The sequence below is a fragment of the Colius striatus genome, chromosome 3 (assembly GCF_028858725.1).
Source record: "Colius striatus isolate bColStr4 chromosome 3, bColStr4.1.hap1, whole genome shotgun sequence".
Classification (NCBI taxonomy): Eukaryota; Metazoa; Chordata; class Aves; order Coliiformes; family Coliidae; genus Colius; species Colius striatus.
This window is the reverse complement of record NC_084761.1, coordinates 20,927,633-20,953,173: the sequence shown is the minus strand read 5'-3', so window position 1 is coordinate 20,953,173 and position 25,541 is coordinate 20,927,633. Positions and strand designations below refer to the sequence as shown.

The 25,541-nt window shown below is 43.2% G+C and overlaps 2 protein-coding genes across 2 annotated transcripts; both read right to left on the bottom strand.

Moving 5' to 3' along the window:
• Positions 1 to 1,067: 1,067 nt before the first annotated feature.
• On the bottom strand, positions 1,068 to 16,865 carry SDAD1 (SDA1 domain containing 1). The gene is made up of 22 exons (XM_061993843.1): positions 16,662 to 16,865; positions 16,385 to 16,489; positions 15,934 to 16,032; positions 15,656 to 15,766; positions 14,886 to 14,957; positions 14,702 to 14,802; positions 13,773 to 13,830; positions 12,930 to 13,004; positions 12,210 to 12,311; positions 11,668 to 11,737; positions 10,845 to 10,948; positions 10,094 to 10,151; positions 9,204 to 9,262; positions 8,766 to 8,842; positions 7,705 to 7,802; positions 7,228 to 7,304; positions 6,725 to 6,857; positions 5,144 to 5,241; positions 4,470 to 4,663; positions 3,868 to 3,952; positions 3,454 to 3,615; positions 1,068 to 1,485 (listed from the first exon to the last, which is right to left on the bottom strand). The coding sequence occupies exons 1-22, from the start codon at positions 16,749 to 16,751 to the stop codon at positions 1,435 to 1,437; spliced, it is 2,079 nt and encodes a 692-aa protein (XP_061849827.1). The 5' UTR covers positions 16,752 to 16,865; the 3' UTR covers positions 1,068 to 1,434.
• Positions 16,866 to 18,148: 1,283 nt separating this feature from the next.
• Positions 18,149 to 25,016, bottom strand: JCHAIN (joining chain of multimeric IgA and IgM). The gene is made up of 4 exons (XM_010210139.2): positions 24,866 to 25,016; positions 20,991 to 21,126; positions 20,053 to 20,133; positions 18,149 to 19,566 (listed from the first exon to the last, which is right to left on the bottom strand). The coding sequence occupies exons 1-4, from the start codon at positions 24,927 to 24,929 to the stop codon at positions 19,365 to 19,367; spliced, it is 483 nt and encodes a 160-aa protein (XP_010208441.1). The 5' UTR covers positions 24,930 to 25,016; the 3' UTR covers positions 18,149 to 19,364.
• Between the last annotated feature and the right edge of the window lie 525 nt (positions 25,017 to 25,541).

The following is a 25,541-nucleotide window of genomic DNA, read 5'->3' as shown; positions in this document are numbered from 1 at the left end:
AACTTGCTGGACCACGCTGTGAGGCGGAAGCGGGGGGGACTGGAGCCATGTCCTAACCTCAAAGATGTTTTAGTCATTAGGAAACCGCATGCAGTTATTCGGGAAAACACAGAAAATGTAAAGGGGTTTTTTTCTAAGTACAGATTGTACTCTTACCTCTTCCCCTTACTGTGGTCTCTCCAGCCTCGCCTCCACAAACCACTACACCTCCTCTGCATTCATTTGCCTCCCTGGCTCCCACCTATGCATCCTCCACCTGCCCCACTCACCATTCCCAAATTGTAATCCCTGCCTTTCCCACAACAGGACCACTAAATTTGCATGTAAATATTCAAAGTCATGAAAAGTTTGTACCTTGTTCTTCTGTCTTGTTGAAGCCTCTAAAAGCTTTTTATTTTTAGGAATTCAATAGGAATTGAAGTGAATACAATTGTGTATTCTACCTACTAAACATACCTGAGTGAATTGAAAGTGGGATAGAAGCATGAACCTAGTTGCCCAAGAAGAAAGGAAAAACACCCCACCAAGTGCTCTGCCATTATACTGTGGACCTGGCACCTGTTTCTGCCCCACAAGGACATCCATTCAAAACAATTTGACAGAGGTTGGTATAACTAACATTTCCATTAAAACAGGTGGCTGGGTAAAGTACAAAGAACCCAGTAATGGTCCCAGTAGAGATTAAGGCTGAAGCAAGAGTTCAACCTTTGAAGTCAAGAATCCACAGATCCACGTTACTGTCATTCGTACTGCAAAAATCATGCACCAGCAAGTCCCACCACAAGACGCACTGCTATCAGAAATGAAGATTCTTTAGTTGTCCTGCATGTGACGCTGCCTTTCTATTTCAAAGAAAACCGTCTCACATATACTCATTCTTACACAAGCCATACTGAAACTGTTCTTTCCCTTAACTGTTCACTTACCCATACTACAAGGATTTGGTTTTATTACTATTAAACAGGAGAAAACCAGCCATTTAGACAATGGCTTACTCCATCTTTAAAATCAGATCTCTAAGACAGGTAGAGACATTATGTAACATGCTTTGACTGACTAACACGGAATATTCTTTCAAGTTTTCTATTAATGAATTACTTCAATGTTTTTACAGTAAGGTTGTGTGTTTTAATACTTACATATACAAAACCATCTGTAAGTTATAATCAAATATAATTGCTTTCTTCCCTAGAATGCCTTAAAAAACAAAACAAAACATCAAAATCCTTCAAGGATTAAGGCCTCTTCCACCTGTCCTACAGAAGCAATATCCAACAGCTTGGAAGAGTTCAATTTGGAATTCTGAGCAGAACAGATTAGTCCATCAGGCATTTCAGTCCCTTTTTTCCTTTGGAGAGGTGGGGGGTGGAAATAAACATTTCTAGGACTGTTTCTTCAAGGATGGTTAGAGTACTTCTCTCCATTACTGTTCTGTTATTTCAGCAGCCGTTTTCTCTTTTTCAGAAGTGCATCTCGAAGAGCCAGCTAAACATGAAACAAGAATGGGATATTCAGGTAAGGAGAACATTCAGTAAGGAGACAACAACACTATCCCATTGACAACCCTCTTCCATTTCTTCAGCCTCACAGAAAACACTAAAATAGTTTATCAGCTAAAACTCCAAGCAGTAACTGGCAAATGCTAATGACTACAGTGGCAGAAATGCTTGCTGATTTAGCTAAACTCCATAGTAGAATTAAAGAAAGGGTTGAGCTTCAAAAAAAAAGTTTCAGTACCTTGTTAGCAAATCCCATATAATGAAAAACAGAGTAATATAAACTGTTATTGCACTGATTCATACTCAGTTGGAAGACATCAAGAAAAAGCTTCAGCTGACAAGTAAGTAGGATTGTCATTTTTTGAAAGTATTACAAAGCTTTTTTTCAAGGCGAAAACAAGGGATGCTAGAATTTCTACAAATGCCACATCACTCTAAAGGATGTTTGTGTATATTTCAGACATGTTTTAGTTGGTATAGGCATCTACCTCTGGACTATAGGAAGAGGTCTCCTAAAAATGCCTGAATTGTTTGTTTGTGACATTTTTGTGTGTGTTTTGAGAGATGGGTCAGCCTTACTTGGGGTGAAGCAGAACAACAGCAAATAAAGACCACATAGGATGTTAGTCTAAGTCTCGCTGTTTAACAGAAACACTTATGACATGTTCTCTCTATTGAGTCTATTAACAGTTTCAGTCAGACAAGAAATTGCAGACAAATACACACTCTCCTAATGATATGATCCTGGAAACAACTGACAAAGGAAGGTTTGTAAAAAAGAAGCACCTGAATGCACTGAAGGCCAAAACAGAACCTAGCAAGAAACCACAAAAAATAACACCACACAGAAACAAGACCCCTCTGTAATTGGATCATTCTAGAAGTTTTTCTTGGAGCATGTTCAAAGGAGTTAAATTTTGCAACACTCTGTAAAACCCTAGACTGGCCCATCTGTCAGGGTAGATAAAAGGATTTTAAGGCACATTTCTTTGTTGTTAGCACAGATTTACCCTGCCAAGGTTAAATGCAGTGGAGCAAGGCAATATGCCTACACCGATGGTCTGGCACGAGCTGCCACACGCAGCTCAGGCATTGTCCCCAGTTGAGGCGCATCATAAGAGCAGGCAGGCTCCCTGGCCACACTCCATGTTTGCCAGCCCATCTACCGCCAGTTCCTTGGCTCCCTGCCCAATGCCTTCAGGGGCAACATCAGCCACTGAAGTTTTTGCCTTGCCTTTTTGATATCCCTTTGGCTACTCTTGGGTCAACTGCTCTGGGACACACAGCAACTGCACTGCCAAAGACATGACTGTAGCTTGCCCAAGGGCTGCAGCCAAGCTTTGGGCTGTGCAGGCAGCAGAAGGCAGGGGCTTCAGCACTGACAGCAGTGTCTTGTGAAACTACTGGGGCAGGCTAAACTGAAGAGATAGGTAATAAATACCCTTTATGCCTGTGCTTTAAGTACATTTGGGACAGGCTGTTAGATGACCTCAAGGCCAGGACAGATGAGTCCATATGACAGTAACAGGAGAAAGGTCAAAGAAAGAATATGGAGAGTGAAGAAACACACTAAAAGCTTGGTTAGAAAAACACCTACGTATTGAGGAAACATTTCTCCTATCACAGGATTACAGTCAGAGTTCTAATATGACCTTCTCCGATTTACATAATGGAAAACAAACCATGTGATCGTTGCCTTCCTAATCTACACATGACTTGGCAACAGAGCTTGGTCCTCAATGCATATTAAAAGGATCAACAAAAGCATTCTTTACCTCTGCAATCTCTGATATACCTTCTCAAAGGGAGGATTCAAGAGAAGCCACCTAGCCCACAGTCTTTTCCAGCAATTAAACCATGAAGGCAAACAGCAATGACTTAGGGCACAGCACTTCACCTGCATTATACATTTATTGCTCAGACTGACCCATCTGTTTTCCACCTTGAAGATTACCTGTTTTTCCCTGAAAGAACGCTTATTTTTTGTCCGGACACTGTGGCTGTATCTCATCATCATGAAGTTCTTGTTCTTCTTCTTTTCTTTGTTGGAAGAGCTGGCAAATGGGTTAATTTTTGTTTTCTTTTTCACAAATTCTTTTCTGTCTGTTTTTCCAGCCTAGAATGGATGATGCAAGACAATAACAGGGAGTCATTCTTGTGTGTTTATTTATTTTCATTCAGCACCAGGCTGTTTGTTACAGCCAAGATGCAACAGCAAATTACTATACAAAAGTTTTCTCAAAAGGCAGATGGCAGCTGGACACCCATCTCTACAGATGCAACCCCACCGCCTCCTCCTCCTGCAAGAGACAAAACCACCAATCTAAATCTAGGCATACAGAGGATATGAAATAACCCCATTGCTCACCATTGCAGTCGCCAGCCTGGTCTCCTTGTCAGATTTAGGCTTCTTATGTAGATGTTCAATATCTCTGAGGGAAAGCAACTCTCCCCTATACACACAAAAATCCGACAAAAAGCCATCACACACAAAACTTCAGCTGGCAAGAAAAAACAGATGCCTTCTTGATCCTTTGTCTCTCCCCCATCTCTTAGGCCATTGTCTTCCTGTGAACTTTCACACAAATGCTTCTTGTTTAACCTCTCAGACTAATCCTCACGTTTGGGACAACCCTTACTGAAGTCTGTCATTACTGTTCTTCAAGTCCTGCTTTATCCACAAACTTTAAGAAACTCTGAAGAACCATGCAACTTCTGCTTCAAAAAGCCTCCACATGCCTATTGGTCTGAATAAGCAGACCAGTCTCAGTTTCCATCAGCCTCTCTCATCTTTTCTCCCAGCTATAAACAAATCCCCCAGGCCAGGATCCACTTTAGGCAGTGTGCCTGTTTGCCACCTGTCACCAGGGGATACCAACCAACTGCACAGCTCTGTGTCCTGCTGCAATTCAAAGCTGTATCACAAGGTTATAGGGAAGCAAAACCACTCATCAATAGTCCATATCCTACCTGCCTTCCTCCTCTTCATCATCTATTTCAATATTTTTCCTCTTTGCACCTTTTCCAGGTGCAGAATTAAGTTCTTTGGAAAGCTGGGCAAGACGTATTTTGTAGAATTCTTCTTGAGTTAGCAGCCTGCTTGTGCTGACTGCTGCAGCTTTGGCTTTTCGTTCCTCTATAGGCATGCTTTTCACCTTCTCTGCCTTTTGGAAAAAAGTGCAAAAGAAGAATATACACAATGTTTTGCAAACCATTTCTGTGCTGCAATCCATGACCTTTGCCTCCCAAAAACCTATGTAGAGGCAATACCATTGGGAAATGCTACAACCACGTGTTAGGATTCTTCATAGTCTTATATTCAACATGTAGCATTAGACTCAATAAGAACCTCCACTCCACATTTCAGGATTAATAAAAGCACTCATGTAAATACCATAGCTAATAGCACATAGTAATATCATTAGCACTGGGACACATCCTCCATCTCTCTCTCTCACCCTAACAAAATGCCTACTTCAGCTCAGGTACTAAATAGTAATTCAGGCTCACTGATTCTGGTCAAGTTACTTCACAGCCCCGTATAGTTATTTATGAGCAGCTACATCAAGATACAGAGCAAGAGAACCTGGTCTGCTACCATCCCCGCTCATTTGTCTTTAGGGTAGAAGACACTTCGAACTCACCACTTGCTGCTGCTCCTCATCCGAGGAGTGATGCACATCAATCCATTCTCCATCTTCGTTATCGTCTTCCTCACTCAGACTAGCACTTTCCCATCCATCTGCTCATGGGAAGAAGTGCACAGAGCTGTTAATGCAGATTCAGCTTAACTGCTTGGGCTTGAAATAGTTTAAGACTATTGCACACTCTTACTGCCTTTCATTACCTGGCTGCTAACTGCATTTATGCCCAGGGACGTGCTTACTGAACAGACAGGCTGTCAGGTCTCAGCATCCCAGCCTTAGAACTATATGTAGACATTACAAGACATATGATACTTCTTACATCTGATTCTACTTGTTAATGATTTTTAGAAGACATCCACAGTTGAAGAGACCAGCAGCTTCCATGCTGTTCCACTGCCAAGTTCAGCTACCAAATTCTTTCTCCCTTGCAACTGATTCATCTTCCACTTCTTTGCACAGCTACACCATGCGCACATTCAGTTATGGACACCAACCTTTATAGTGATAACTGTGTATGGCAGTGACAGATCTCTGAGAACATATGCACACCCCTACAACAGGCTGCTTAAAACAGTGTATTCGTGATTATTTTTGTCAGTTGTCTTAATACATGTATTTTTTATGAGCTTTCAAAACATGTGTAACAATAGTGATCACATCAGGAAGTGTATTGAATGTACAACTCTTTCACTCAAAACCAAATCAACCACAGAACATACACAAAGCAGCTTGCAACAAGTCGGTGTCACAGCAGTCTGTACCATAATGCTTTGTTTTGCAAAGTTTAACTCTCATCTGAAGTCAGAGATCCTCCAAACAAACTGCATTGCAGGACAGTCTCTGCACAGCCATGGTATTTTACAGATGCTAATCCTTATTATGCTGTTCAGAAATGGTGTTCCCCACTCCTCAACATCTAAACCAAGGAGGGAAGCCCTGCTATTTATAGCCAAGTTGCTTTCTGTATTGCTCTTCCTCTTCACTGTTGTTCAAACTGACTGATGTGCTAAAGCTATCAGCCTCAGAAACCAAAGCCAAGAGGATGGTTATAATATCAGTGCATTCAGATGCATAAGAAACATCATGTATCAGAGTGTTTGTTCCTCCAGTAGACCTCCACTGTGACATCTCCAATGCCCCAAGCTTGACATGCCAAGCTCTTCTGGCTTGATTTTTCAAGTCCTTACCTGTCTTTTTTTACCCTGATTTGGGCAGGAGCTGCAGGTTGTGTGGAGTGTTTACACAGGCAGTTAATTAGCAAAGCCAAACGTTATTTTTAAGTACTATGTCAGTGGTTTATAATAAGCAACAAAAACCTTTTTTAGGAAGGGCTGAAGAAGTTTCATAGCTGTACAATCCCTGTCTCTCTGCTTTTCCACCCCTCAGTGTCTAATCACATGAAGCAACATACTATAACAAACCTATTTGAGAACCACATCAGTGCTTCTGAATGGACAAATACAGGCACAAGCCATTGCAGCATGCGACAGCAGCAGATGAAATGCATAAACACCAAGTTTTATCTCCAAGTAACATCTTAGTGCTCAAAATAGAAGCAGTAATGAAAAAAAGGCCAACCTTCCTCTTGGGTTCCTCCCTTTCCCTTTTCACTCTCAACATCCAGTACTTCTGCTCCTGGAATATAATCTTTGGCATCCAGTTCTCCATATTCATGAATCCTGGCTTCCACTGAGGCCTCTGTAGGCTTACCCTGTAGGTTAACAAAATATATGTCATGCAGGCTGCTATTTTAATGCCCACAAATCCACGAACACATCTGGGTGAGAGAAGGGTGCAGATGGAAATGACAAATTCTGCCTGATAAGATCTTGAATTACTAAAAGTTACAAACCCAAGGAAGGTAATCAAGCTTCTGAAGCACAATCCTTCTGTCAGTAAGTTTGATAAACCTGAACTAAGGAAATCTTGAAGAGCAGGCCACATCAAAAGGCAGTAAGGGAGCAGGCAGGGGAAGAAAGCAGGAATGCTTCCACCTCATTGTCAAGAGGCTGTGAGCAGTCATCATCATTTTTGAGCACATGAGCCTATGGTGAATGCAACACACATAAAACAGCACATACCCTGAATTTCTTTTGCAGCATCTCTGGATTCAGAGAGCGGAAGAGATGTATCAGAGTTCTTGCAGACATCATCACATCTACCCAGAAAAAAAAAAGTAAGTCAGGAATAAGCACAGAAAACGAGAATTCTGAGCCAACTGAAAGCCCACTGAGATCATCAGCATTTACAGCCTGCTTATGCCAGTCCTGAAGTTATAGCTCCCTCTGATTTTTCCAATGCAGGACCCAGCTCTTCCTTAGTGCTAAAAATTTATTAGCAAGCAGTTTCCACTCTTCACTTTTGTCAATTAATTCCCCTGCCATAACTACCCGTATATATACGCTCAAAATAGAGAGAGATGCAGCAGGCACACTGAAAATGATACCTCTCAGTCCACATAAACAATCAAGAGATCACTATTACAAAGGGTGGGATGGAGGAGCAGACAACAGAAGAGAAAAAAAGATTTACAAGTCATATCCATGTAATACACTTACTTTTGTTTTTATGAGTCTTGTACTGAACAAGGTCTTGGAGCAGATCCTCAGTCATGGCTAATGGGCATCTTGCAGTGATTTCTTTTATTGCATTGATTCTAAAAAATTGGAAGTAAATTATCTTCTGAACACTACCAGCCCGATACCAGATTGCATTCTCTGGAAATTGAAGAACCTTATACAACATTTATACCACATTTGGTGTAACAAAGGTGAATATCACAAGGAGCTCTCCATGCCAAACTTTATGCTCTCCAAACCCCTTCATCTTTGGCCCATATTCTCCAGCTGTCTGATTCTAGGCCTCAGGTTCTGAGCTGAAGTCTGGGTCCAGGCAGGCAGGAAAAGCAGCCAAACAACCACCAGGCCAAAGAAAAAGAAATTTTTTTTAAGAAGGAACAGTTCTGGAGTCAACCTTGAGCAGGCTAAGGACAGTGTAACGTATCTGTGGGCTCACACAATCCCTTTTAAACCATCTTCATGCACACACTTGGTCTGCTCAATACCTGGATTAAAACCATGCCAAAAGGAAAACTGCTTGCACCAGAGCTGTCACAAATACCTTTCTTGACTAGACAGAGAAAGTACATTACAATTTCACTAACAGCAACATTGACATTTGTTGTCATATTGAATTTCGTCCACAAAACATCAAAGTTAAGAGTCCCGAATGAGGATGCTTCCATGCATTGAGTATATAGCAATATATTAATTCACAGGCATGAGGTCTGCCCTCAAAGTAGAAACAACAAAATCCAGGAAGATTAACAAAAATACAAGCTCAAATGAGAAATAAAATAAAGCCCACACCATCATGACATCAAGAGAAGTTAGGTCACAGCTCTAAGCACAGAAACCCATCATTCTGGGGAAATTTTAAACACTGACAACAAAAATAAGTATAGTCTATGATGAGATACTGTCCTAATTTGCTTCTATTTAAGGAGGTTCTTGAAAGTATAGTACAAGTGACAGGAATAGGCTGCAAGTGGTTTAACAATGAAAAATGTTTTTCCACATTCAGAGAGCTTTAGAGTTTTGGTTTAAGATTCTGTACTCACCCTACAGTCATGACCTCCCCCGAATTCTTGTCAGTGACAAAGTTGTTGGCAATGGTCATTAACACTGACTGGATAATCTGACAATAAGGAAAAAGGTTAAACAGGCTTAATGCATATTTTATAAAATGGTGAAAACAATTACACATTGTTAACAGACAAAGGAGCCCTTCTCACAGAAAGGCAGAGCTCAGGATTTGTCACCATAGCCTGTAAATATTTTATAGACACAAATTTTCTTGCAGAAATGAAGACATCAGTCATGGGGGTTTTTTTCCCCATTTGTGCAAAACACTCCCTTGAAACTTGCAGAAGTAGCCAAAAGCACCACAGGCTTTGCAAGATAAAGGGTCTGACCAGATTCCCTTTCCCCACAAATGCACTCTCCATGCTGGCCTGCTGTCCATGTTTAACATGACTGAATAGAAGTGGAGTACTGACCTCTGGGGGTACGAGCTGATGTGAAGCCTGTGCAGCAAATAGAAGAATCTTTGTCACTTCTGGAAGAGAAGAAAAGTGGGAAGATGCAAGCTGCAGCTTGCTCTGCCTGATAACCACATCCACTCCAGTGGCTAACCCAACAAGCTGCTCAGTCTAAATCTCAGAGCCATTTCAGTTTGAAGTTGAGACAACTATGTCTCCTCTCCCACCAAGCACTAGGAACTCATCTTGTCTCAACTCCAGCAGCAGTGCAGGCCCTTAATAGCCAGCTAAGATGACAAGAAATGCTCTACAACTAGAGTGAAACACTCGTAAAACAAAGCAGCAAAAGACAGTCACACTTTGCTCAACTACGTCAATATTTGCAAGGAATTAGGGACTCAGTAGATAAATTTTATTCCATTGCTGGAGTTTCTCACATGCTCAGATAAGGAGCATTGAGTGCACATAGCTTCCATAACGGTCTGAAGTACTTTGCACTTCTGGCAGTCAAAGCCTTTTCCTTCTTTCAGCCACACTCTCTGGACTACACCTACTACCTACTAAGCTACTCCTGCCTATTCATTGACAGCACCACTTTTAACGATTGACTGTACTTGTGACATGGACAAGGGGTAATGGGATGAAGCTGGAACACAAAAAGTTCCATTTAAATATAAGGAAAAACTATTTCAGTGTTCAGGTGAGGGAGCCCTGGCACAGGCTGCCCAGGGAGGGTATAGAGTCTCCTTCCTTGGAGGTCTTCAAGACCCACCTGGACGCGTTCCTGAGTGACCTGATCTAGGTGAATCTGCTTCTGCAGGGGGTTGGACTAGATGATCTCTAAAGGTCGCTTCCAACCCTACCGTTCTATGATGGACCAGCAGTGTTATCTACTAGTGGCTACTCACCTCTCTGATGAGGCTGCAGGAATCTCTGAATGAAGGGGTAGAAATTAAAAAGAAAAAGCTACAAGAAAGAAATTGTCAGAGATTAGCTTCTTGTCATAACCTGGGGTCACCTTAATAGGCAGATACAGTGTAAAACAATGACTCCACGCCGCCTGCTCTCCAAATGCCTTGGATTTTATTGTGTGATGCATTCTCCTCTCCTGATATATGTGGCAATGAAGAAATTACTCGTGCAAAGGAAATACAAGGCTCAATCCCAAGCTCTGTGAAATCCAGAGTGGTTCTTGTTAAGACTGTATAGGATTCAAATCAGGGCACACTGCTATAACGTGCCACTTCTCGTTGACCCGTGGACACAATCTTCCCTCCCAAAACAGAGCCTCCAGTAATTTTGATTATACTTTGGCTGTACCTCTGAGAGTGCTGTTCATGAGCAATTGCTTGACTCCTTTGAAGAACCTCCCAGAAGCACACAAGCCTTGAAAAAAACTATATTCTCCTCTATTTGTTAAGAACAGCTCAGCTATCCCAGACCAACATCTTTCTCTAGCAGAGCTCCCTTAGTGCCACACATCTCTACACTGCTGTGCCATTCCATAAGGCCCACTGGCAACTACCTGACCATTTACCTGCACTTCTCAACATACAGAAAAATTAAACCTCTTTTTCCAGAGGCAAAAAGCCAGAGCATGCCACCACCAAAACCAGGCTGGCTACCATCATACCCTTATAAAATTACCAGAGTGTGTACCTCATGTATTCCAACTAGCCTAGATATTAGGTCCATGAGCATCATCTTCACTTCAAATCGTTCCTTACAGCTCTCCAGCTGCTTCAGCAGTTTCTCCGCAAAGTCTAGAAGAAACAATAATAGATTTGTGGTAGACTTAAGGAGCACAATGCAGAACTCAGCTGAGACTAGGTTAAAAAAAGAGAGTTTAGTTTGGGTGCTTTTAAGCCCCAGTGCCCTCACAGTGAAGAAATTAAAGATGGCCAGAGCACTTCTCCCAGTGTGTTATTTTTCTTCTCACGTGCCTTAGGTATAAAGCTTTGCATAGGCTCAGCAAAGAGGAAAAGTACCAGAGGTTTCTCAACATCCTAAGTGCAGGGTCGGTATTTAAAGATATAGTTTTTAGATACATTTGGGGTTCATCTGAAAAACAAAACCTCCCAGAGGTTCAGTAGATGAGACTAAGACCAAGTTGAGTGATATTAGACAAACATCAGACTAGTAATAGAAACAGATCTTTGATAGGGTGTAGCTAAAGAAGCTCTAACAGATAAACTACTCCCCATTCACCACACCATGGCCTTTGGGTGTACAGGAAAGTGGCACAGAGCTATGTCCCAGTCTGCAGCAACCTGAAGCAGATGATGTAACATTGCACTTTCCTTGTCTCACTATCTACAAGCATTACTATGACAAGTGCAACAGGATTGGTCTCACTTTTTTGAAATGCTCTGAAACTCCATGATAAAGCACACCACACTGTCACATTTGTATCTACTTGTCACTTTCTCCTTGCACAGCTGTGTCTCAACTTCAGTGTCTGGGATTAACACACAATGCCTACCTTGGGGATCATGGATCAAGTGAATAGCAGAGAAGTTGAACACCTCTGGCTTGTTCTTCTTCTTTTGTTTCTGTAAGGCAAGAATGTAAGAGAGAGCTTTTTTTCTGTCCACGAAAAAGCTGCAAGTGCTTCAGTGTCAGGCCGCTGTTAAAAGCTGCTATTTATCATTCTTCTCTTCACACAGGGACACTTAATATTAAGAAATAAACTATCCCTCTTTTCAACCACACTGGGTTTTCTGCCACCTAAGAGACAGTGGGAGCTGAATAAAAAAGTTACTGATCAAGACACCACATAGTTTCATGTAGGGGACCACACAAAGGGTACCCAGAGCAGAACAGCTTAAGAGTCTAGGTCTGCTTCAAAACAGCCATCTTCCAGGCAAACACAGCACATGCCTGGCCAGTGGATGCTAGAACACTGGAGGACCCATACCTAGAAGAGATGACAAAGGGTAGCGAAGTCAACAGGGGCAACAAGAAGATTTCTGCACTTGAAGGATTAAGCTACAATGCCGGCAAGTCAGACACCACTCCCCTCACCTTGAGGACCTTCATGGCTTTTTCCAGTTTCTTCTTGCGCTTGGTGGTTTTCTTGTTGGTTGCATACCTCACCAGCAGGTCTCGGGCTGTGGGAACGTCGTCCTTGAGAAAGGAAAAGAAAGCTCAGGTGACACCAGGCTTCAAATGGCCATCAGAGAAATAAAAAGCATTTGTATTTTTTAAGGATCATGTACTACATTTGAGACTTTCTTCTTAAATGTCACGGTACAGAAATACTAGCAATTACAATCCCGATTCCATAAGACTAGTCACATTCCTACAAGTGAGAGAGATCACAAACACTTAACAGCACATCAGCAGAGTGGCTTCTACAGCTGGCTAACTAGAGAGTATTGCTCAGTCACAGACAAATATTGCTACCCTTCATTAGAAGGCTCTAGACTGAAATCCTAGTTAGTTATCAGCCTTCTAACTGGTTTGTACAGAAATGGGAAGTGGAGCATAAAAGGGAAAACTAAATCAGACAGCTAAGATATTAAACAAGCTTCCAATACACTACATGAAAGCCTCTTCCCACAACTGTACATTACACATTTGGCAGTTCGTGTCTTCATGAGCCAGACTGACCAACCATTGCTTAGGAAACAAGATGGGAAATAAGTAACACAGAAGCAAAGAGACTGGTGGAGCCAGGGTCGCTAAGATGACAGAGCTGTTACAGAGTTTAAAGAACAGAACAGATGTAATCACAACACTCACATCAGATTCTGAGTCACTGTCTTGTTTCTCATCTTCATCTTTCCCAAGAAAGAACTTCAAACCAGCAACTAATACCTGAAAAGCAAAGGAAGTTTATATAGAACAGGACAAACTGACAAGAGTATTTACAAGAGCCCTACATCCACATCTTGGGTTATGCAAAGACTGTTCCAATTTTTCATAGTCAGAAACACACCAAGAACCAAAAAGCAGCTGGACTTCCACAATGCCTGGAGCAAGTTTAAAGATGCAAATTCTCTTCCCATCGTTCTGAAAAGCAAATCTCATTGGTCTGTGCCAACATTACTAGGAACTGTTGCACAGCTCATAACTGAGACAGTGCTCAGAAATCAAACTTAGTTTAGTTTGTATGGGCTCATTAGTTTTGGTTGGCTGCTATTTATTGAGTGGATCAGCTTTTGGATCTTCCTATCTCAAACCATAATCCAAGTTTTCCAAGCCTCCAGCACTGCAGAACTGACACAGGTGACAGGAGGCCTAAGATTCACTCGAGCCCCACTCTCCTTAGATGTAACAAAATAAAGCCTTATGGTGCCAATTATAAGATGGCAATATCCTGACCATCTCTTCTGAGGAGCAGGGCAAAGTACACCTAACCTCCCCACAGCAGCCTTCACTTGTTGTAAGATAAGCTTCCAACTCTGCTTCTCTGTACATAACTAAATGCTGGGTCCTCCCCCAATATCAGTGGTATTTTGAGATTAAAACGAGCAGAAGACAAATCATTGCTGACGCTTATTAGCAGTTACAAAATAAGTTGCATCCACAGGAAAAAGGCAGCTTAGGTAACACCCAGTTTCATCACGTCATTTCAGTCCTCACCTTAGTCACTTTGGAAAAGCAGGCAGTTGTGATGACATTTACTGTTTTGGCATCATTCCTGAAATAAAACCAAACACCACCTTTAAGTTTGGTAATTTCTAGTTAGTCTCAGAAAAAAATCATCATGTTACTCTCAGAAAATTGTCATGAAATGTGACAGGATCTCAACAAGCCAGAAGCTTCATTAGAGTCAAGTCTCTCAACTCTCCCAGGCAGACTTGCAAACAACAGGGTGAAGCTTCTGCCACCTTCTTTTTGTTCTCCTAACATAGCAGTAGCTTCATCTAAATAAACAGACACAGTTGCATCTAGTTCACGCCGTGACAGAAGGGATGGAAAGAATAAGTTCCGGTAACAGATTATCACTTTTTCTACTGGTAAAAAAAAGAAATTCCCTGCTTAGTGAAAAAAATTCTATGTAGAATTCTAAGTATTATGAGAAAAGCAGCTGGCTAGGTTAGGTATGCTCTAAAAATAAGGGTTTATAAGAAATAACACAGAAGTCCATTTGATTTTATATCAAGTCTCATGTACTTACAGCCTTCTTTTTAAACCTGCAAATGTCTTGTCCTTTCAGCGACACCATTTTTTCCCTGTTTTTCAGGGAAACCAGTTCTCAACACACCACTACACCAAAAGGAGCTAAACAAAGCTTGTGTGAATTGTTTTCTTTGTACCATAGGATAGAAGGTATTTCCTTCAACGCTACACATGAAATTTCTTACACCCAAATACACCCCACCACCAAGTCGTGTCTGCCAGCTGGGATTTCTCTGCAACACACTGAAAAAGCTCCATTGGAACACAAATAAGATGAATATATTGAAGTCACTGCCCCCTGAGTTACATTTTGCACTACTTGCTATGAGCAATGCCAGGACAGCTGCCCCACAATAAATGCAGAATTGACACGAGTCTGCCAGACCTACCAAATGTTCCTTCTGTAAAGCTCAATCATCACGTCCAGAGATATCTTGGCAGCAGTGGGATTGCTGTCTCTCAACATAGTGTACATGAAGTTCTGCAGGGTCTACAAAAAATGTTCATCATTAGAAGTCTCTCACAAAAATCAAGAGAATACACAAAAGTACATCTGAAACCAAAACCACTTACTGTGTTTACTTTATTGTTCTTGTGTTTTGCATTGACATTCTTAATGTCTGACACGATGTGAGTATACAAAGTCTGTAAATGGAGAGAGAACAGGGAGTAATGAGAACAATGCAGATTCATCTTAGTACTTGGAGACTTTGGAGGGACAATAACGTGAGACCACACTGACCCCCACTGGGAATATTTTCTCTTTTAAATTACAGTTGGAAAAACAACAAGAAGTTACTCTGTAAAGTCCCCTGTGTGCTTTAAAGTATTTGAAAAGTGTACCAAATTTACAGCACAGAGAGGCAGACAATGGACAGCATCAAGTATTGTTTAAAACAATCCCAGCCCTGCTTCATTCAGGCAGGTTCTGATGGTCACCTTAGTAACTCTGGTGGCAGAAAGCAACTATTCTCATTTTTATGGCAGAAAACCTGAGATATGGTCTGGTTTTATTTGGTTTACTCAAGTTCTCACAAGGAATTCAGTAGGGCCTGCTCTGACAGTAACATGCTTATGGTTGTCACCTCCAGACACATCCAAGGTACTCAATTCCAAACACAGCCTGCAGTGATGTGGGGAAGATGCCAACAGCTTCACTTCTTTCATCAAACATAGAATCTCACCTCTGGCACTGGTGATTGAAATAGCTCTGCTTTTTGGGCAAACTTCCTTACTTTGTTAGCATGGAAAGGAGAAGACCTGCCTGCCAGCACTGCCTTACTCGGGGCAAGCCAGTCAAAACCCACTGGAAATCAAGCCTGGTATTTGTAAGCACAGCTTACTTTTCGTAGCAGCTTATCATGACACCGCAGCAGCTGAAAGAAGAGCTCCAGCAAACTCGTTGGGTTTATTAGATTCTTGTTTCTTAGCAAGATCAACGCCTTACAGAACGTCTGGAACAGAGAAACAGGAATCAGAACCAACATCTCATAATACTCTCCAGCTTCCATCTTTAGTGAAAGCCAAAAAAGCAAACCATAAGCTCTGCTCTTGCCCATCAGGGGCACATTTTAACCATAGGAACCCATCTGCTCAAAACACCTTTTGCTGGGGCTCTTACCATGCGCAGGTCTGTGTCCAGGACTGTGTGGTGGTAGGAGAGCAGCTCCTTCAGCTGCTGGGGAAAGCTGGCCATGTGATCTGGGTAACAGTGGGCAACCTGGGTAGAGAATGACAAGCTGAACTCTGGTGCAGAGCCTCAGGAGCCTGGGAAGGCGTGAGGTCTCGTAGCAATCAACATGGGAATTGTACCGTAACCATTTCACATGCACAACTGCGAGTTACTATCAATGTCCAGATGCTACAGACACGGGGCAATGAAAAACATTCTCTTAAAGCCTTGCACCAAATGTACAAAAGCTAAACCGTGTCCTGGAAGTGGACAACCCCGCTGCAGGAGCTGTGCTCAACGCGCGGTTTGAGGGCTGCCCCATCAGGGCTGTAGCAGCAAAACCAGCTGAAAGCCGGCCTGCCGAAGCTATGACGCTGAGGGTGGAGCCTCTACAGCTTACCTGCGCCAGGAACATCACCAGCTCGGCCAGCTCCTTGCTAGGCTTGTCCGGCTGGAAGGTGAAGATCTCCACATGGGACTGGTAGTGGTGGTACTGCTGGAGGAACTGAGCACACACAGCGGGCGGCTGCTGAGCGGGACAGGCCACACCTGCCTCCCCCAGTGCCCGCAGCCCACCGGCTTCCCCCGAGCCCCCAGTCCCGGTACCGCCCCGTGCCGCCTCCCCGCCCGCGCCGTCCTGCTCCGGGGCAGCGTGGCCGGGCCGCTCGGCTCCGCACCTCTTCGGTGTAGGAGGTTGGGTCCCGCTTAATGAGATTCTGCAGCTGAGGCAGGTTGCTGGGCAACTTGTTGCCTTGGCGGCCCGACATGGCGACTCGGAGCTGGTCCCTGGTCGCGTCGCGTCCCGTCCCCGCCGCAGCGGCCCCGGCGAGCCGCCGCCTGCCCTGCCCGCCACACGTGAGCTACCGCCCGGCCGCCGCCATCTTGGCCCGCCCCGCCGCCACCGGCGCCGCCGAGGGACAAACCGCCGCGGGAGGCGCGGCCGCTCGGCGGCGCCCTCTGGCGGCGGCGGCTCGGCGGGCAGCTGCTGCGCCATCGCAGGGTGAGAGCAGGCGGAGCAGCAGCTGCACAGGGGAGGCTGAGTGGAGATAAATAAAAACTGCGTCACTGAGAGTTGTTAGACACTGGCACGGGCTGCCTGGGGGCGTGGTGGAGTCCCCATCCCTGGACATATTGCAAAGCCGTGTAGCTGAGATGCTGAGGGACATAGTCAGCAGTGTGAGGTTAGTGGCTGGGCTCAATGAGCTTAAAGGTCTTTTCAACCAAAACAATTCTGTTATACAAGTTGCCTGTGCTCTTCATTTCATGGCTCACTAAAATGATCTACCCAAAGGAAATAAGTCCTACACTACATATTGGCAGGTCATATTCAGCATATCAATGAGTTGATGTGGAGCCTTGGGGATCTCACTCTGTAACAAGTTCCCTGATTAAAGAATCACTAATCACAAAATATGAAGACTTATTAACACGTTATTTGTGCTAACACAGCTAAATCCCAGTAGCTTTCAAAACCCAGAAATGATTCTTCCATGACCATGAATTAATGCATTAACTGTCAAAATCAATAGAAGCTAGTAGCTGAGCTGCACCTAAAAGAATATTATTACATCAGAATGAACTTAAAGGTAGTTTTGAGTTACTTCTCAGGTAGTTTAATTTGGGCTATCAAATTCCAGGCACAGACCATCTTAGCAGTGCTTGGGCTTGCCTAGAAGGCGCTGATGATCGCAGGCTGTTAACATGCTGGCTTAGTCAAAGATCCTGCTCTACAAGCAACTTACTGCTTTTTAAGCATCCACATGGTGCCAACTGCTTTACAGGATGTAGATAAATGATCTCTGAATTATCTAAGACATAACTGGCTGCAATCTATATACCTGCTGAAAAGTGAAACCTACTACCTGACAGTATATAAAGCAATATTCTTCTGCAGAAAGGTTTCACCATGGACAAACCTTGGGCTGACAAAAGCACATTACATATAGTAAGGCCACTAAAAATCATAGCCTGTCATCTATTACTACACCAGTTTGGCCTCAATCTGTCATAGTTTCTGCAAGTGCATCATAATATTTCTATCCCAGCATTTCAGAAGGCTTTGCCTGTAAGTATAAGTAGTTATTTTGGGAAAGAGGAAAGAATATGATTATAGACTTGGCTTTTTCATATGAGTTCTTATTGGACTAGAATATCACACACAGACTGCTGCAGAAAAAAGTTTATTTAATGTTTCACAAATGAAGCTACAGTTATGGAAATAAAGATTTTGCTGGTTTATTATTCCAGTTATGTGTGAAGCCAGGTAAGGACTTCTCAGCCTAAGGCTTTACAGTCATCTTGTGACAACAGTGAAACATATAGCAGCCACCTCAGATGAAATGCTCAACACCTTGTGTACTCATATACATACTGTCTCTATGGGCAATGCTGAGTGTAATGCATTTACATGCAAGATGCAATGCAGAACCAGCTCCTTCATTTGGTGATGGTTTTTTCTGTGAAGGAAAAGTCTACTGGTATGAAAAAGGGAATGAATCCCTGTTCTAGCAATTGAGTCACTGTCAAAGAATTTCTTGAAGCTTTAAATACAAAATAAGGAATAAGAAAAGAAACTCGAGTCAACTTGATTTTTTTTTTCCATCAATGAACTGGGAGCAGAGCTGGAAGAAAGCAGCAGTACCAGTAAATAAGCATGGAAAGGGAAATACCTGATGCATCCTAGAAGAGTTCTTAGCATAGCTGAGGACGTGGCAACTTTGCAAAATGCTTGAGGTGAGCAGCATCTTTTGATCCTCTCTAAATGCAGGTCAAAGATAGAAGCTTGCAATTGTCAAAGTGCTAGAAGGGTTTAGAATGCCTGATGGTAAAGTCACTTTGAATTCTGAATCTCATCCCTCATCTTTTCTCTCAAATATGATTGTACAACAGCCTTTTAATAAGGACACTAATTCTGCTAATGTAGCCAAAGGGACTTGTATAAAGGCTGTGCAGAGGTTTGCTTTAGATTTGTCAGGGAGGGAAGTACATAGATATTTCTGCCAATATCTGTGGCAGCCTTGCTTAGCTGGAGACTGAGGGGAGACTGTCAAAAAGACAGGTTCCACAGTGGTGTAAATCAGTAGGGTTCCCTTGACTTCAAGGGAATTGCTGATTTCCGTCTGCTGAGAAGCTGTGCTATATGGGGATAAGGTCTGAGACACATAATAAAGACATTGCAGGTGTGCCAGGGATATGAGAACAGAGTCTATGACACCCAGCAGCTGCTCTTGGGAAATGGCACTAGTCTGATGTTGAGGTAAGTTGGCATTACTCTGGGAGCTGATATCTGAATCACTGTCATCCAGGTATTATGGTGCTATAGATGTACTTTGGACAGAAACACTGAGTACAACAAGGCATTAGCACAGCGGTGGATCAAGCTAATCGGTGTAGCAGGATTCTGGTGTCAGACTTGCTTGAACATTTTTAATCTGCCCATTGTAGAGGAATGGGAAGGTTGTGGTGTAACACTTGTCCCTGTTGTAGGTGTAGCAGGTTTCAGGTTCATCGCAGGAGTTGCTCTGCTGAGCCTGGTATATCTCACCACCCAGCTCAATTTCTACAGGATCACATTTTTTGCATCTGGAAGAGATGGAGAATAGAACAAGTGTTAAGGGTTGTGATGAAAAGAAGCCTCTGGTGAAACTCAGACCTTCCTTGCTGATCTTCAAATGTAGAGAGTACTGTGGCTTTTCTAGGTTTTACATAGCAACTCCCAGACAGATGCTTTTAGTGTTGTCAAATTGCTATTGGCAAGACTGGTTTCTAAAAGGGAGAGTTAAACAGGCAATGCGTGATTTGGTGATATTTATGACACTCAAGATGAACAGGGGTCAGAATTAAGCAGTACCTGTAAATATTAATCCTTTTAATATAAATTATTTGTGGAGATAACACTTTCTTGGCTTGCAAGAGAACATGAAATCCAGGCTCCATGGGGAAAACTTTTCTCTCTGACCCTGCCTTACCTTCTCCATTGGCCTTCAAGCATGTTTTTGAGCTGCTGTGGGTGATGCTGCAGGGATGGCCAAGGCTTAGGGAATGAGCTTAATAAATAAAATTACTTACAGTTCAGTCATGCGGTAGACAAAAGTGGTTCTGAGAGGGGACAGGGGGTCAGAGATGTTCTCTCGAGCTCTCAGGGGGACCCTGCAAAGGAGAGGAGATAATCACTCTCACAAAAACTTCTTATTAAAGAGGAGACTACTCCATTATGAACAATCCTCAACTCTCATGTTGTTCTTCAGGTTATTTCCTTCCAACCTTTCTCCATAACAAAGCCCAAGAACAGCAGATCTTCACCTTTCTACCCTCAAAGGCATCAATCCCACCCCCGAGAGGTCTGCAGCAATTGCTGAAAGTGTCATTTTCAAGGTAACGGTGTTGATGATCCTTTTTTGTAAAAACCCCGAGAGACTAGCAAGACAGAGACATTTAATTAATGTCTCTCCTGTTGTGAGCTCTACCAGAACTCCTGCAGCTCTGAGCTTGAACTTGGTCCATGCTTCCAAAGAGACACACACCCTTTTGTAAGGTCTGTGTGAATAAAGGGGACTAAATCCTACTCTTGAACTGAGATCTGTTTTATTAGATTGTTTTTTCTGACATGAATGAGTTTTCCCAGACTATAAAACAGCAGGCTTGCTATCAGATCAGTTAGTCCAGTGTCAGGGGCCCAATCTGGTTTCAGATTAGACCAACTGTAGAAATATTAACACTCTACTTCCCCAGCCTATTTCAAAAAGTTACTGAACCACTTAAAACATGGAAGCACTTTGTATGTCTGAAGGGACAAACACCAGATAGGTTCACGAGAGCAAAAGGAGATGTTCCAGGATACCATAGAAAGCACTTCATGGGAAAAGCAGTTTCATCAATGCCAGGTCGTGGCAAACAATGGAAAGAGAACTCTTGTAATTGTAAAAATTGTCAAAAAACTCCAAAAACTCCCCTTCTAATTTTGTCTCCTGCTCGCCATCTCCATGTAATACTTGTCTGACACTTACAGGATGCGTATGTTTCTCTCCAGAATTTCTTCATCAGGATTTTCTTTGGAGGGGACGAACCTTGAGGTCACTGTTACACACTGACACTTGTTGTTCACCAGCACGTACTCCTCATCCTCAGGGTCCAGTGGGTAACCTGCAAGGACAGGATAGGCAATCCCAAGGTCAAGAAGAAAAACCTTGAAACCTGTCCTAGCAGACAGCTAAGTGATGAGAATGCCAGGAGTGCACCATTATGGCATCTGGATTGATTAAGTCCAGATTGCAACAGGTACAAATGAGGCCCTTGGCAATGCTGGGGTCTTCTCTGCTCAGTCTACAGTATGCCTCTGTATGTGGAGGTGGAGGGGTTGGGAAGGAGACAATGAACCCAGACACTGTGGCTGGTGAGAGGCAAACATTCAGGGGTTTCTTGTGAAATGGGAAGAGTCTCCTTACAGCCCTCATGCTATTCCAGGCAGCTGAAGTGCTGCTTTTACCTTAACAGGAGACGTTACCTATTTCCTCTTTCATGTGCCAGGACTGCTCTAGCTGTCCAAACCTAGTTTGGATCCAGCCTCTTAAATATACGTCTCTGACCTTGCCACTGTGGCAGATGTGCCAGTTTTCCTTGAGTAGTATGTTGTCTGTTTGTTCCCAGAGGGAACAGGTGCTAAAAAGCACTCCAAGACCCACCAAGAAGGCAGCCCCCTGACCTGACAGGGGAAGGCAAGCAGCCCTTAAGATGTTTGTCATTTTCAGAGAAACCTCCGGTCCTGACTTTCTTACTCAAATAGAGGAAAACCAGCTTGGGTTTGTCTCCCACACATTTAGTGTGCCATTCAATGTAAAACTTGGGCAAAGCAAGGCAAAATATCTCCCATGTCACCTAGAGGCCTTTGGAATGTTCCTGGTGTCACGTTCCTTCTTACTGTGCAAGCAGTTGGATTTGAAATAACTTATTCTTTGCTAGTTGATTTTCCCCAACTCAGAGCTTAGTCTCTTCACCCATAACAAGCCAGCCTTGCTTTTGTATGCACACACACTCACATCCTTCTTAAGTGGTTGTTTTTACATCCCTCTGTATTTCTAAATGCTGCTAAGTTCACAGTCACCGCTTTGCAGCATCACTCTTCCTACAGCACCTTCGGTCTGCTTGGAAGTACCAAAAGCAGTGATTTTTGTAAGATGGGGATAGTTTATATGGGACTCACATGGACCACAGTTCTGATGACTTGCCTGCTGTTGTCCCTTGGTTTAAAAGAAGAAAGAAGCTGGAAGTGTTGGTTGATTCATCGTGTCTACAGAGGACTTCAGAGTTGCTTTGACTTAAAAGCTTTGATCCTAACAGCTGGGTTTCTTTGAGTTATCAAAGCATGGATGGCAAGGAAGACACACACATTGCACAAGCACATGTCTAGGTTTTTTCTTAATCTCCATGTCCAAAGCTGGTGGGTTTTACGAACAACAGACTCTGTTACTATAGAGTCAGAAGGATAGTGCTCAAAAGCTGTGGGAGCATCAGCAAAGCTGGGATCCATAAGCAGCAGGTGGAGTCTGAGTTTCAGTGTAGGTTTTTCGATTGTTAGCCACTATTGGCAGCAGCTTAACTGTCAGATTAAGCTGTCTGCAAGATCCAACAAGGACAGGTCCTCTGCAGTGTTGATTGTCAGAGCCCCCAGGCATATAGTCCATACAATGTAATGCAAACAGCATTCCAGGTTTTCTACCTAGGACTTCCTTGCTGCCCCTACAATACGCTGGCCTCGTCTGCTTCCACTCCACTGGCTTACTTTCTGAGATCCTTACCATCCCCATAACTGTGAAAAAAGCAGCAAAATTGTGTAAAATGTTGCTTCTGAGCAACTCTGCAATTCACCTGCTGGTTACAGATGCTGTTTCTGTCACAATTGGCAACAGGATATCTTCTGAAGAAGATTCACTGTGGAGTTTCTTGATCAGAGAAGAAGCTCCCTTGCTCTAGGTAGTGGAGCAAGCCAGTGGGGGCATGTAGGAGATGTTTCCTTTTCTGCAGCTCTCACAGTTATCTTTATGCCTCTACAGCATAGCCCACTACAGTAGTGTGTGCCCACCGAGCCCTTTGGAGTGAGGTTTGGCTTTTAGCACTTCTCTGTCCAGGAGCCAGCACAACTGGCCAGCTGCACAAGTGCCAGCTCATCACGCAACATGAACATTTCCCTTTGAAGTAGAAGTTTGTGACTAAAGCCTCTTTAGCCTCTGCCTCCTCAAGTCTTGGCTTTGCTTTGTGTTATAGAAAGTCTCTAGTTCTTGTCCTTCACACAGACCTTCCTTTGCTGTCTGCCACTGTATTCTGTGCAAAGTTATGTGCCATTCTTCCTAAGCCCTTAATCCAAAGACAATATTTAAGTCAGATCCTATTGGCTCTGAGTGTTGTCCCAAAACCTTTGGGAGCAGGCTTTAACTCTTCTAAAATCATATGAACATACGCTTTATGAATATGCAGGGATTTTTTTACTGACTCTGAAAATGTTGTCCTGATTTGCCTTGGCTTCAGTAACCATAAAAGTTACAGGTACTCCATACAGCTTTTAAAGATAAAATTACAAAGCTAAAAAAGAGAGAGTTTCATCAGCAACACTTCCATGTAACACCCAGTAAAGTCCCTTTGGGGAGAAGGTAGTTAAATATAGAATTTCCTGATCCCCTTCTAAATGCTTTCAGGTTGCATTTTTCTGGTACATGATTTACTGCAATATGGTGTCCCTTCCCTCAACACTCATGTAGATATTTTTGGACAAAATTTCTCATCTTCCAACACTAGGTTGTGCTGTAATAGACAGTAAAGCCCAAAAGAACCCATCTGCAACATAGTGAAAAAGCAAATGCATTCCAAAACTACCTACTCAAACTCTGCTGCAGGTCCAAGTAGCTCATTTAATAAAGTAGGAAGAGGTTTAAGTAGATACAAAGTACATTAATTTTCATACAACTAGTAAAAACGGCACTCCTGAAGCTGCATATAACTCTAATTTAACTTCCCCTTTAAGCTGCTTATGCCTGTCTGTCTATCCACCTCTCTCTCTCAAGACATGCATATAAATGGGGAAAACCAGACTGGGCTCTGCTGAACTGACACAGTATTTCTCAACATTTTCTGCCTTTTCAGCCAACAGATGATACAGCTGGTCACTTGTCCTAGGAAGCAGCACTTTCCAAGGACCTGCCTGGGCAGGCAGTAAGATGCTCTTTCCCCAGAGTTGGAGGCAATGCAGGGATGCTGCTGTCCATGCTGTCGGGATGGTTATTCCTTGAGCATCAATTGCATCCTGCAGCCCAGATCCACCACGTGAATGAGGATGACTTCAGACTTACATAGAGATGGTCAGTGTGTACTGCCTGTGACCCACACCGAGGAGTGTGCTGAGATGGCAGCCTGAACTCAAGTCTAAATCAAGAGTCTCCAAGAAATTCAGTAGAGTTACACAAAAAACCTACAGTTTAATCAGAAGTTGGCTGGAGACATATGACAGGATTACAAGGAAGACGAATCTTAGAAGCCTTTAAAGCTAGCAAGCAAGAGCTTTGCAAGCTACCCAGCACTGCAGAAAAGCAAGCATGCGTGGATGTGGTTTGTTACTTCAGGAAACCAGTCAAAAATGGCTAATCATATTCTTAAATTTGCACACAGTCATCACTATTTTAGCCTCAAGGCAGCAATTAAAAACAGGCAGCAATGAAAAACATGCAGCTCTGTGGTGCAGAAAGACACTGAGGTGCCCAAGCACCACTGAAGCTTGACTGCTTGTGCAGGCTTTGAGGTTTGATATTGGCTATTAGTTATTAATGGCTGATTATACGACATCCGTCACTGATACTTTAAGCAGAGTTTTCCATGCTCTTCCCTTCTTACCTACCTGCCACAAGGACAAACCCCACGGAGAAGGCCAGGGCCGCGCACAGCAACAAAGAGCTCTTCATCTTGCCTTCCCTTCTTTTGAAGAACAGCAGTGGAGAGCCTGTCTCTGCCTATAAGGGCGTGTGCAAATGATACAGCTATTGGTTTCCGAAAATAAACGGCCCAGCCGGCTCACACCGACACAGTGGAAAATGTGGCTGGGGACTGAAACCAGGCATGTTTAGTGCATAAAGACCTCTGTCTTTCAAAGGTGAAGGGGGCAGGGGGTTGCACTATTACTGTGCATTTTTATTCTGTTCATTACCAACAAGCAATGAAGCTGCTGAGTGCAGAGCAGTGCAAAACCACCCTGGTCCTTAGCCATCAGGGCCACTGCCACACCTTGAGGTGAAGAGTCTAAGGTAAGAAAGTGACTAGATAGCCCAAGGGCCACAGTTCTGGCAACTAGTTTCGAGATTTCAGACTTCAAGATCATAGAATCATCCAACGTTTTGGGTTGGAAGGGACCTTAAAGATCCTCTAGTTCCAATCCCCTGCTATGGGCAGGGACACCCTATACTAGCCAAGATTGCTCCAAGCCCCATACAACCTGCCCTTGAACACTTCCAAGGATGGGGTAGGCTATCCCAGTGCCTCACCACCTGCATGGAGAAGAACTTATCTATCACTTGACT